The sequence below is a fragment of the Pholis gunnellus genome (assembly GCF_910591455.1).
Source record: "Pholis gunnellus genome assembly, chromosome: 20".
NCBI lineage: Eukaryota > Metazoa > Chordata > Actinopteri > Perciformes > Pholidae > Pholis > Pholis gunnellus.
In genome coordinates this window covers 18,535,088-18,548,191 of record NC_136547.1, presented here as the reverse complement: position 1 = coordinate 18,548,191, position 13,104 = coordinate 18,535,088, and the positions used below count along the sequence as shown (strand labels likewise).

General features: G+C 44.0%; 1 protein-coding gene across 5 annotated transcripts; it reads left to right on the top strand.

Moving 5' to 3' along the window:
• The first annotated feature begins 91 nt into the window (after positions 1 to 91).
• snx16 (sorting nexin 16) lies at positions 92 to 12,654 on the top strand. 5 transcript variants are annotated; one of them, XM_079181305.1, is made up of 9 exons: positions 92 to 196; positions 1,501 to 2,024; positions 2,205 to 2,291; positions 4,497 to 4,645; positions 4,809 to 4,878; positions 5,265 to 5,401; positions 5,659 to 5,775; positions 7,355 to 7,396; positions 9,441 to 9,577. In XM_079181305.1, the coding sequence occupies exons 2-8, from the start codon at positions 1,638 to 1,640 to the stop codon at positions 7,368 to 7,370; spliced, it is 963 nt and encodes a 320-aa protein (XP_079037431.1). In that variant the 5' UTR covers positions 92 to 196; positions 1,501 to 1,637; the 3' UTR covers positions 7,371 to 7,396; positions 9,441 to 9,577. The 5 variants fall into 5 exon arrangements, with proteins under 5 accessions (XP_079037431.1, XP_079037429.1, XP_079037432.1 ...); XM_079181303.1 differs by having other exon boundaries at positions 7,352 to 7,396; XM_079181306.1 differs by having other exon boundaries at positions 7,355 to 7,391; positions 9,441 to 9,549.
• The last annotated feature ends 450 nt before the right edge of the window (positions 12,655 to 13,104 follow it).

Sequence of the window (13,104 nt, the reverse complement as noted above, 5' to 3'; positions counted from 1 at the left end):
ATTATTTATGCTGCAGCGCCCCCACCTGGTTATCTTGGCGCACTGCAACTGTTGTGGTACCGAATTCAACCGAGGTAACATGAACAGGACAGGGGAGGAGATAGTGCAGTGGAATAACAGCGACAGAACAACCAGACATCGGGCTTTATACGTTTAAAAAAATGATTTTCTGAAGGGGACGGATACTGGCTTCCTGGTAAGCGAACCTCGTTGTCATCATGCGGTCATCTTTGTCCACACCGGCTGCCCGTAACTAGCTCACGAGCTAACTTGAGGGTAACGTGATAGCCTTGAATCACAGGGTCTTCCGCTGGCTGTTGTCGATTTAGAGTTACCTTGTGTATTATTGTCGCAATACCTTGTTGAAAATTGAAGACAACTTTTGACCCACTATTAGGAATTGCTACTCCATTCGGCATGCAGCTAATATTATAAGCAGCCCTTTATTTTGTAGTAACCCTACTTTGTTTACCGATGTGAATAGTAAGCAACTCTTAACTAGCTAACGACAGCTGCAGCTGCTGCAGCTGTTTTGCGTGGTGGTTACTTCCTATTCGGTATTTGTTCATTGCCACATTGTGTTAATCGAGGTCGTACTCTTCAGTAAAAGGACGTCATCTACCGCTGTCGGGCTAGCTCGCGTGCTAACGTTGCCCTACCAAACGCTAGCTACATCATTGGCCGCTTTGACTTAAGAAACGTGACATAGAAGTGTGACGTTGGTTAAAGCAGGATATTTGTAGTCATGCTGGCTCTAGTCCCAGCTCGTCCTACATGATTCCTAAACGCACCACAATAACGATAGTCAGGAGTAAGCAGCCTAAATATCACCAGTGTCATTCTGTTAACTTAACCAATTCATCCTTTGTGCTTTTCTTCTGTAATGTTTCCATTTGTTTGTTTTTTTATTTTGTCCTCTGGCCTCAAATTGACATTTACATATGTATTTTAACATCCTATCCACCATTGCAATGTGTATTACTAACGTATAATTAAGATAATCACACAGAGGAACAGGGCTGGTCCCTCCTAAGCTCCACTGATGCTGGATTAATCCAAACAGGTTTGACAGGTAGCCAACAGTCTCTCTCAGGCTGAGCTGAAATCAATATCTGCAGGTTCCTCTTTACTTTTATCTCATCGCGGCTTTTTGCAGCATCGGCTAGGATCAGTCGGGCTGCTGTGAGAATAAGTGGACAAGAGGATCTGACTCACTATTATAATGATCCACAGATCTTCACAGGCCTTTTCCCGTCATGCATTTTACAAATAAAATGCACAAATCCATGAATTATGAATGATGTGTGGCTCATGTCAATAATTCATCTGCCCTCACAGTCTGGCGCCCTTATTTAAGGATCATGTTTGCTGACAGTTTTGGCTACATTTGTGGAAATTTAGGGAAAATCTAAGGATCCCATTTTTAGGGAGGCTTATAGTCCATTTTGATCATGATGAATAAAACGAATAAGGATTATTCTCTTCTTTTTCTTGATGCAGGGTACTCAGAGTCGTTGTCAGCCCCCCCCACTGCTTCACTTCATTATTGCACAGCTTCCACTGAAGCGAAGCCAGGTCCGTGTGAAGAGCCTGGTTGACTACTGCGGTGGCGGGGCAGGAGGACAAAGCTCAGGAAGATGGCGTCACCCTTTGTGCCTGTCCCCGTGCCGATGGACAGAGCCTTGTCGGCAGGTAGCGGCAAGCTCAGGCGGCCGCAGCGAGCCTCGTCGCTAGGCAGCGTCTCCAGCATCTTGGCCGGGGAGGACCACGGAAGAGGATGCGGAGGAGTAGGTTCCCGGCGGCAATCCCGCGGCATGGACATAGGCGGTCGGAGCAGGACGCCGCCGCCCCTCTTCAGCCCCGTGACACTGGCCAGGGTGAACGGGACTCTGGAGCCCTCCATCGAGTACTCCCGCTGTCCACGCTCCATTTCGGACCCTGCTGGGAGCCAGCAAGATGAGGAGAGGCCCATCACCCCCACTGTGCTGGGGTACGAGGTCATGGAGGAGAGGGCCAAGTTCACGGTACGAAAGCAGAAAATGGGCTTGTCACGACACCCTTTTTGAACTTGTCTATCTGTGGCACAACTCTCCAGCTAAGTGCTCTGATTACATTTGAAATGCTATAGGTAAAGGTCAAATGTCAACAATTACTTCATAGAATGTGGCTTTAAGTTCACGTGTGTTGTCTTATCTCTGCTGCAGGTATTCAAGGTCCTGGTCAGGAAGACTCCCGATGAGAGCTGGGTTGTTTTTAGAAGGTACACAGACTTCTCCAGACTCAACGACAAGGTGTGTTCTATGTACATGCGCACGTTTTGTGTGCAAAGTACGGGCAGTCCCAGATCTCTATCTGAAGCTTCGTTTAGTGATCATCTGCTTGCGGACGCTGTTTATGACATCAAAGAATTGCTTTCAGCGTGCCTTCTTTTGTTTTTGAGTGCAATGTGGAAGTGATTAAACTTACACAAAGAAGCCTTCTGTTCCCAAATGGCCAACAGGCCCGAGCCAACTAGGGAACAGGTCTCTCGTGGTTTCGGGATGGATCGTTTTGTCACAGATTATAAAGGGGGGGGGGGGGTATTGCCAGCAGACGGGGATGTGATGCCATGTGATAATACTGTATGAAAAAAAGGAGCCCGCAACAGAAAAAAAAGGATGACGCTAAATATCTGCAACAAACAAGCAAAACTTATTTTTATAGGGTTGTAAAATACAGATTAAATCTATAACTGAAATGCAGTAATTCAGTAACCCCAGGCAAGAAGAATGGACACACAGGAACTGGGATCACCCTAGTTAGGAGCAAGAGGTAAGGAGACTTTTATCGATCTTGTGACTTTTCCCTGCAAAAGTCGGCTGTAATGTCCACGATAAATGCTCTTCTATCGTCCACCTACTGTCATTTTTGAGGCCTCGCATTGTTCACACGTTCAAATAGCAGGAAATGTTTCAGCATCGGGTGCATCCATCAATGCACACGTAATCACACGTAATGAAGATAAACGAGGCATGGAACACATGATTGATCCGGTTTTTCAGCATGCGGAGCGGTCTTCACACCGTGTGGCCGGAATCAACCGTTGCTGGTTTTCGTGGTGTGGAACCTCACTCAACATTATTTACTGTACGTTTTGAGCACATGAGGCTCGGGCTGCCAAGTGAAGACAAACAATGTGTACAAAGACACTGAAGCCACCTCCTGCCGATCAAACTGACATCAGGGCCTCTTCTCAACACGGTATCGCCCAAAGTTGACCACATGCAATGAAAGAATTCCGCCTTCCACTATTCCGCCTACATCTGTTTTGAGGATTTAGTAAATCACGAGCAAGGTTTACATTTGGTGTAAAGGCAAGAGATGGAAATAGACGTGATTCACTTTGAAGGCTCCAGTTGAGGCAGTCTGCACAGGACACGGAGCAGAAGAGGTCAGCCCTAGTTCTTATTAAAGGCAGCAATTGGTCATTTCTGAAGGGGTTCATTTGTAACGGTATTCTGACAAGTTTTCATGTCAAACATTGCACAGACACACACACACACACACTGAGCAGTACTTTCAGAAGCTGTGTGGTTTGGCGCGTAAGCAACAGTTCCTCCCGTCGGGGTCGTATCTCAGAATGTGGCAGGAGGTTGATGCGAGGGTTATCAGTAGAGGGAATGAATGTCTTTCTTTCTCTGCTCCCCCAGACTGTGGGAACGGTTCTCGAGCAGAGAATGCCAGTGTAATTTACCTCAGGGTTCTCCAGAGTTGTTGACGCATGTTTGACACAGTTGAAACGCCTCCGCGACAGCCGTGGCCAGAGGCGTTGCGCCGGTTAGATTTTGGTGGTCGATCGTCAACGTCCCTGTGACCTGGCAGAACATGTTTTTGGCCATAACTCAAGAGTGAATATGCTAATTATGGCAATTTCACAAAAATGTCTAATAGGATAAAATTATAAAGTGATGAGATTTTGCACAGATATGGATGTAAACTGCATTTTGACTGGTCGGTGGACCGGTTACTTCCTGGTTTTTGTAACATTTTGGTGTAATGATGCGATTTCTCTTCCTCCACACTGAACAGCTTATTTGCTGTTGAGCACCGTCTCTACACTCGTGCATTCAATAGAGAACACACCGAGGGGCCCCTGGAGCTCAGTGCTAAAGGGTACCAGCTAAATATCTGGCAAGCTGATTTCATTTGCTGCTCTTAGCTTTTTATTTTCACAGATCTATGCATCCGCACAGTGCGGCTGGTTTAACAAAAAACGATGAACTTCCTTGTAAGTGTATTGCATGTGTAGTCGTGATACCTTTTTTAAAAGGTGGTTATTTGATGAGGGAAACAGATTGGAGGACAGCAGACTTCATTAGTTGATCTCAGCGAGTGCTTCAGGGAGCAGCAGCATGTACCATTTCTCTTTGCTTGTCCCCAACTGTAAAGTATTCTTTCACTGTAACTAACTCATTGAGAGAGACCATGTGATTAGTGTGCGTTTGTGTGTCTTCTAGCTGAAGGAGATGTTCCCCGGCTTCCGCCTCTCGCTTCCTCCCAAGCGGTGGTTCAAAGACAACTATGACAGCGACTTCCTGGAAGACAGACAGTTGGGACTGCAGGCTTTTTTGCAAAACCTGGTGGCACACAAGGACATCGCCAACTGGTATGTGACGTGATTATGCAGAGCGTCTTTTATTCTTGCCTTTTTGTGTAAACGATGTGGTCATCTGATCTTAATTTTTTTTTACATTTTCTTAATTGTATTCATTAACAACAACAACCACACACACACACATTCATGTCACCTCATTTGTTCTCCTCGACAGCCTGGCAGTGAGAGAGTTTCTGTGTCTGGATGACCCACCTGGGCCTTTTGATAGTCTGGAGGAGAGCAGAGTAAGTGTGCATACGCACGTGCCATCACGTTAGCTCGTGTACTGTATGTGTTATCCGTGTCACTTCAAGGCCTTTTTAAAGAGTATTGATCATTGATACAGGAGCTTTGAGAAGCGACCATGTTTTCTCCGTAGCAGGATGTATAGAAACCAAGACTACTCTAAAGTTCACACTTAGTTTTTCTTTAGACTCTTAGATATTTACTTGACCACGTTTTTTTATTTTAGATTAGATATGAAAAGAAACACCCAACTGCAGATCAGAAGACAGAAAGAAATACACTTTTTTTTATTGTCTTTATTGTGTTTTATTTGCCCGCCAATCCTTGTTCCTACTGCCGGCAAATATTTTCTGTTCATCTTTTCTCCGTCACCGCCTCCCTCCAGGCGTTCTGTGAGACTCTGGAGGAGAGCAACTATCGTCTCCAGAAGGAGCTGCTCGAGAAGCAGAAGGAAATCACCTCCCTGAAGAGGAGGTTGCAGGAGAGGGAGCAAGCCCTCCTGCTACTGCAGAAGCATGTCAAGTCAGTAGGCATAGTAGACACACACACACACACACACACACACACACAAGAAACGGGAATCAGGGTTGTAACAAAGTACAAACTACAAAAGACAAAAAATGACATAGAAGCGGCGCACATGTGGTTCACACCATGTGCTGCTTCTTAGGCAGAGGGAGGTGGTCATTGAGGTCCACACGCACGTTCTAAAATAGCATTATACATAATAACTAAGTCAATAAAAACCACCTGGTTCTGTGTGTTTATGTCCGTTCCAGTGGCGAGTGTGTGAGCCCCGAGTCTCTGTGCGATCTGTCGGCTCAGGGCAGCGAGAGCAGTGCAGATGTGGAGTCGTCCGCTGCAGAGGCTGATCAGGATGTGCTTGACGACACTGGGTAATGGACACACACACACACACACACACACACACACACACACCACACGCAGTAGTGAATGAGATTCATGAGTGCAGCGCCAGAAAACTCCACAAATGTGGAGACCAAACACAACTCACACGGCCCCATTGTCAAGTGAATCCCACCGTCCCATTCTACGGTTGGTTCTACTACACGGAGCAAATGATGCCGAGAGATGTTCCCCAAAATATATGTTCTAATGCTTCAGCAAGTGGCTCAGGAGTCGAGGGCACAGTTAACTTGTCAACGTTGAATGCTGCATCCATCCCCCTATTGAGCGTCCGTGCATTGGGACCTTTGCTTATACAAATACACGCGTCTCTAAAGGCCACGTCTCCCGTTTCGCTTGTGTTTTCCTCACGTGACCGTTTTTGTTGGCAGCTAAGCTGCTGCTAATGAAACTCCACTAATCCTGAAGATGTTTCCCGGAAACACCTTTCAGGGAAGTAAAGGGATTACGGCCCCGTTAACCACAGGAAGCACTTCATGTGAAACAGATGGAGGATGTGTTGAATTTGCACCAACACCAAATGAACACGGTAAAAGGGAGCAGGTGAAAAACCATGGCTTCAGTTAAACCATGGCTTATTGACGATCTACCGTGGTGAACTTGATTGGCCGGTCCTAAGCAGTGTGCACGTTTCTCTACTACCTAATCAAATAGGCACAAGAAGACGGATGCATTTAAACCCTGTGCTCTGCTTCCACCTATCGTTGGAAAAGTATTCTAATTTCTTTAGCAAAAGTAGCGATACCACAATGGAAAGAATAAGTAAAAGTCCTGATAAAACATTCTTTTATTGCTACACATACGCTTAGATACATGCAAATGCAAGACTTTGACTCTCGCATAATATCAGGTTATGTTCAGTAATACTGGTCGTGTTATGAGTCCTGGGCCTTGCTGGTGTAATTGATAAGCCTCCTAACTGTGTGATGTTCAAGCACTTTATCTCAAAATGATGTGATCTGAGAATACTCCTGTTAAACGTTCAAATTTACCCGTCAAAGGTTCCGCCTCTCATCTTAAAAATAAACACGAATCCAATCACAATTCTTTTGATTCATCACTAACTATAAACTTCCTTTTTTTTTGCACTGCATTGATTTATTAGTCCTTACCAGAAAATAATCCCAATTACTACGGACATACAGACCCATTATAAAGGTTACTTTATATTTTTTTTATTGCCCATTGAGGGCATATCCAATGGCTTAGTATCGACCAGTGATCAGTTCCAGTAATTGATCCAGTTTGCTGGATATTGGACTGGCTTGTGTAACTGGCTTTTTAATGTTTAACTGTCCTTTAATCATTTTGGGCCCAAATGACAAACCTTTGCACATGGCTGTATCAACACATCAGTCTCTGATCTGTTCTTTAAAGAAATGATTCGTTGGCATGTACGTCTGCAAAGATATCATTGATTTTGAAAGTGAAAATATGTTTATTATATATATATATATACCATTATTATTATTTTTCATCATAATCACACCTCACAAAAATGTTCCCCTTCCCTTCTTGTGTTTTTTCGACCTTCACGTTTCACAGCAGTGCTGCCCCAATCTGAAAAAAAAGAGTCCCATAACATGTGAGGTACTTTATACCGTATACCAGCTCGGGACATATACTGTCGTGTCACATTCTTCTTCTTCTCAGTAACCTGCATCCCACTGTTAACTTGAATGGAGGTATCAGGATGCAAAAGAATAGGTTTCTATTATTTTCACACCTTGTCTTAATACCATGCTCGTGTGCCATATGTGCAGTTAATTGTTGCTCTTGTTGTCACACTGGCCATATATATATATATGTCATGTGAGCATTGTATTAAGATTTCCATTGTAAACAAATATGAACCTATCTTTTATGTGATTGGGTGTTTATCAAGGTTGGGGTCATTTCACTTTCAGTGCACTTAATTCAGGTAAAGATCTTCTCTTCTCTCACACAACTTCTCTTGAAGGGAAATTTTGGCACCTGACACCTTTTTAAAATGTGGAAATCCCAACCAGTGCTCATGGTAAATGTAGTCAATTAAAGCAATTCATTCCTCAGTGTGCACTGTATTGACAGAGAAAGCTGATTTCTCCTGCTTAAGAGAGCCGTACCGGTAGTGCCTACATGTACCAGGATGCATTGCTCTCAGCAGCTCAGGTTCTGGAGGTTCTGGAGGTTCTGGAGGTTCCCGCCATATGATCTCTGCTGCAGCCGCAGTCGCCTGACTCTTGTCTGCTGCATCTCTTCAGCCGTGAACTCTTGTCTTGAATATGTGATTCATCAAAAACATTGTAAAATGTGTCCTCGTCCAGAACATCCTCAGCGCTCATATTTCAGTCAACTATGCATCCAACTACGTTCTGTCAAATCAAATGACGCCGCTGGATGCAGACAGTGGTGGGGGGGGGGGGGTTTAAACTGCAAACTCAGCTCTCTGAGTCAATATAACACTCATGGAGGAATGTATTGCTTCAATTGATTACATTTACTATCAACACTGATTTGACGTCCACATTTAATGTGCCAAAATGTCCCTTTAAACTACGGTGGCCTTGTGGACACGAACCTTGAAAGAAAGATGTTTTTTTGCTCCAAAACTTGGAGGTTCAGGCCACAAATAGACACTCAAGTAAAGGGAAGTTTTTCTCCCCCTTTTTGAATTTAACTGTCCTGAAAATGATTTGTTCCCAACCGTGGCGTGTGTCCACTGTACTGCCGTGTTCTGTGCTCTGTGAACTCTCTTTGGCTGTCCCACACTGCTCCCCAGCATCGTATTTCTTTAACACACGCTGTCAGCGCCTCTCTTTCACACGGTGGTGATGTATGCTCACTATGTGGGGCAGGTTGTTGGATTTCAGGTCTTGCTCCTTCCTCTCTCCTCCATCTGGTTTCATGACATGCAGGGGAAATCCCTTAATTGAAGGCAGAATGAGTCGGGTGAGAAAAAACCATATGGTCTCATCCAAACATAATCCCTCTCAATCATCACTTATGACCCATTACAAGTGTGTCTCTACAGAGAACCCTGCACACTGTCTGGATTTTCTTATTTTTGCTCTGTTGGGGATGTTTCTGAGCTATTAAAAAAAAAGGCTCCGGAAATAAGCAAGACAAGCGGATAAAGCTCGTTCCAGAACGAGAGTGAATCTGGGGTTGGCTTCTACCTGCTCGTCCACAAACCAAACAAATCCTTCTCATTCTGCCTTTTCAATCAGCCTGCGTAAAACGGACTCTTACCATCTGTTTGAGCTGTCAGGTAGTAATGTATTCAACAAATGGCTAGTTGGCTAAGTCACAAATGGTGTGGAGTTCTGTACACAGACATCTCCGTGTTATATGTCATGCAGTGTGAGATGGAAGAGGATCCGAGGTACAAACCTGTCTTCCTGCTGTGTTTTCAGTGGACCTGTAACTTGCTGTTGTCGTGGCATTAATAACATATCCCTACAGTATGTGTCTCCCTCCACAACGATGGCTCCTAAGTTGGGCTATATTAGCATCTCTCCTCCACTGTACATTTCCTCTTTGATCCTCTCTTGTCTGTCTGGCTTCATGTTGTCTTGAGGTGTTCACGTTGCATTTGAGTGGAATAGGTCGATTGCTGAATTTGTTTCCTCTGCTGTGACCTCCTTATCTCTAGTGGCAGATGTGAGGTCCGACCTTTGCGATCCTCCGCCTGTTGGTGCGGTCCGCCACTCAGCGCCTCTCCTCCGGTCATTGAGGTCACTCAGCTTCACCACCAGAAGCTGGAACAATAACAACGAACACTGGTCCCCCCTCTCCTCCCTTTCCCTCCCATTTCCTCCTCCCCTCCTTCCTTATATTTGAGTGCTATTCCATACCCTCTCGTTTGATTTTCTGGCCTCTCGTTCACCTTATCATTCCTTCCTCCCACCACAACTCCCATTTCATCCTTTCACTTTCCACTTTGTTACCGCTGTTTCGCCTTTTAAGTCTTGGAGGTGGATCTGAAGCAGCAGTTATCTCAAGATCTGTGTAAATGTTAAAAAGGGAACAGCTTCATACTGCAACAGCCTGTTTCACTTACATTTCCCCCTATACGATGGGTCATGGGATATTTGAGCTGGCTCCTGCAGACGACATCCTGACGACTTCATTCAACATGTGCAAGATACGAACTATATCTTTAATTACATGGCTACACGTATTCAAACCTCAGACTAAGTTGATTTGTCTTAAACCGTGTGGGGTATTTTTCAATCCTTCCTGTTTACTTTTGAACCTCATACAGCGGTCGCCAGTCTGAATCAACCTGATCCTGCGGTCACAAAGCCAAAGTTTGGCTTCTTGACCAAAAGAAATAAAAAAAGATCACTTAAAAGACATTCACAGTCATGACAATCTACAGAAAACCCGAACCATCATCTCATCAGTGTCTGTCTTGCGGCCCTCCTCTCAAACCAGAGAAACGACACCCCCATGCGACTATAGAAATAAATAAAAGTCTGGATCGATTAGATGTCTCAGGATATGCACCAGTAACCAGGTGGGTATCGCAGAGGATTGATCACTTTATGTACTTCCATGTCATTGCTTTGTACTGCCATTGACTCCCATTGAGGCTATAGACTTGACCTCTAGATACTTTTTGGGGGTTTTCACTTTCAGTTTGCGTCTAAAGGCCTCGGCTCCCCCGTGTTTTAGTGCCATGGAAGTTTTGTGGTGAACTAAAGTCCTGTGAGAGACCATACATCTAATCTGTAATGTATTCTATTGAGAGAGAGAGAGAGAGCCAAGGAAATGTGGTCTATTGTTGCTTTTAGAGGAATGTAATGTACTCTTATCATGTCATTCCCCTGACACATGCATCAGTTTGCTTTATGCCAATTTAAGGAAAGTCCATAAATATTTACAACACTAAACCTCTTCTGGCACCTTGCCTGTTAATAGAGGAGACTGAGCCTGGACTGGCATCAGTTTCCTCAAGGTCAACCTTGTAACATGGGGTATCAACGAGGGATCAGTTCACCCATTCAACGAAATACACAACATGTTCTACTTCGCCCTACGAGTGTGTGGCCATGCAGATAGTTTTTGGTCGTATCTGCTAAAGATTCAGAGCATTAACATAGCAGCAAACAGCTATTTGTAACGTAAAGATGTAAACAAAAATCGGGAAATACCGGAAGTGAACAAGTCACCATTACTCACGGTGGTGTCTCTCGCATGCAAGCTGTCCTAGGAAGTGTAAAATGTTCTACTTTCAAGTTTACTTTTCGTATTAACTTACTTTTGCCGCCCCGACCCAGATCGTTCCCCTTTTAGGTAAACACTGTTGGCGCTCTCAGCACTGGTGCCGTCGTCTGCGCTGTTCGTGCTTATAGCACCGTTAGCTGCTAGCCGCAGGCTCAGCCGGCTCCACGTTGAAAGCCGTGTGGAGACGATAGATATGCATTGAGTTCTGTTTTCAGCAGCTTTTAATATATCCACTTCTAAGGCATCTGCCTCTAACTTCATCCAATTTGGGTCAATGGAATTTTAGTTTATGGTGCCCAAAGTACTGTAACCACCATCTACCCGAGCTTAGTCCCTCTTGACCGGGCCATCTGAGGGTAACATCATGAGGAACTGTGACCTCTGCACATAAAACCAAAACTATCTGCAATGCTAGATTCCTGTAAGAGTAGGCGAGAACATTTTGTAGTCTGGATGAACTAAACTTTTACATCTAGGGTTAAAAACTCTCTCAAACACACACACACAGACACACTGCAAGCAGCTGCTCTCGAGTCAGACCAGAGTCTTGACAATTGTGCGACTATAATGCGTGAAGTCGGCGCTACGCTTTCGGGTCGGGTGGTTGATAAAACACGTAATTTGCCGGTCAGGCGGTGCAGATTGGCTCTTATAGCGGGTCGGTGGGTGCGGGTATTAGAAAAGGCCGACACGGGCATCAGCACTAGTCAGAGTGTCGCCAGGCCCAAAAGCCATATAAAACACTTGAAGTGCAGTGGTTTCACAGTTTGTAGTGTGTTTTCACTCTTTGATGATGAGTTAATGACGTGTATAACAACCACAGCTCGATTGAATCGTCTCACACTCGACCTGGGAAAAAAAGGTCATGTGATGCACTTTATGGATGAATGGCAACCCATAATGTTTGCTAGGATATGCTTTTTACTGCGTTTGTTCGAGACAGAAACGTGCCTTTTCAACCACTGAATCTGTCTTGGATTTCCAACTGGATCTAATGTGTCAATATTTGATTTATGTATATGAGTTTTGTTAACGTGTTCTGTAAATTCCCTTCACGCGTAATTCTAAGTGCCTTGAACATTTTTCACCTAACTTTTCTTTTGATGTTTGAAGAGCTTTATAGATTTGTGCAGAACATGAAACAATTCCACTTTGTTCCTCTGATGGAAACAATCTTTTAAATGACCCTTATGTGTATGTTGTTGCTTGGAATAGACTTTTTTTTGTAATGATACATGAATTAATATGAAGTTTTAGTTGCATATATACACCTATAGTTGCACTATGAAAGACTTAAATGAACAACCTTTGGTGTCACGATTAATGTCCTGGATTTAAAAGGGGGTAATTCACTGAGAAGTCTGGTCCAAAATGAATGCTGTGGACACAAAACAATGTCACAGCAGAGATGTTTATCAGAAAGAAATATTTAATTCACCCACAGTGAAACGTGGAATGATCTATTGAATACACGCGTATGCTTCTTCACATTTAAAGTCTGCTTTCATGAAATCAGATCAGTAGTCTGTGCTTGGGTGAAATAAACTGTCAGGTCTCATAAGTGATGAGATGATGTGGGTTTACAGTTACTCTAAGGCCCATTTTAAAAGTGTGATGCTTTCAAAATGTAATAAATTCTTATCACAGAAATATCCTCTTTCTTTGCCAACATAGTATCTTTTAAGCTTTAAAAATACAACTTTAGTTTCCCTAGAGAGGGGACTGTATGCTTACTGTCTGATTATATGTTACACGAGATCGTAACATCATGAACAGTTAAAAAGTAAATGCAATGATGCGATAAGATAGAGAACAGTTTCCCTTTCCTCAAGTAGTGTTCTGCAAAGGTCATTTAGAATGTTTTGATGTGTTTATAACGTATATGTTGAAGTGAAAGGAATTCACAAATCCTGATGAATGGAAAAGGCAAACGATTAATGAACATTTCTGGCCATGTCGATGACTGCATGTCGGGTCTTTTGAGTCGATTTGAAGTTGATTGCTGGCCGATCCAGATGAGGCCTCTAGATCCCTGGAATGAAGATCCCAGAACCAAGAACTGCCAACCGTTCCCCTCTCCTGCCACC

Bases quoted from the DNA above. Each gene is read 5' to 3' on its own strand.
- snx16 (XM_079181302.1), top strand. From the start codon at position 1,638: ATGGCGTCACCCTTTGTGCCTGTCCCCGTGCCGATGGACAGAGCCTTG. The intron at 2,025-2,204 runs GTACGAAAGCAG...TCTCTGCTGCAG, and splicing joins AGGAGAGGGCCAAGTTCACG to GTATTCAAGGTCCTGGTCAG. The intron at 5,776-9,440 runs GTAATGGACACA...CCTTATCTCTAG, and splicing joins GATGTGCTTGACGACACTGG to TGGCAGATGTGAGGTCCGAC.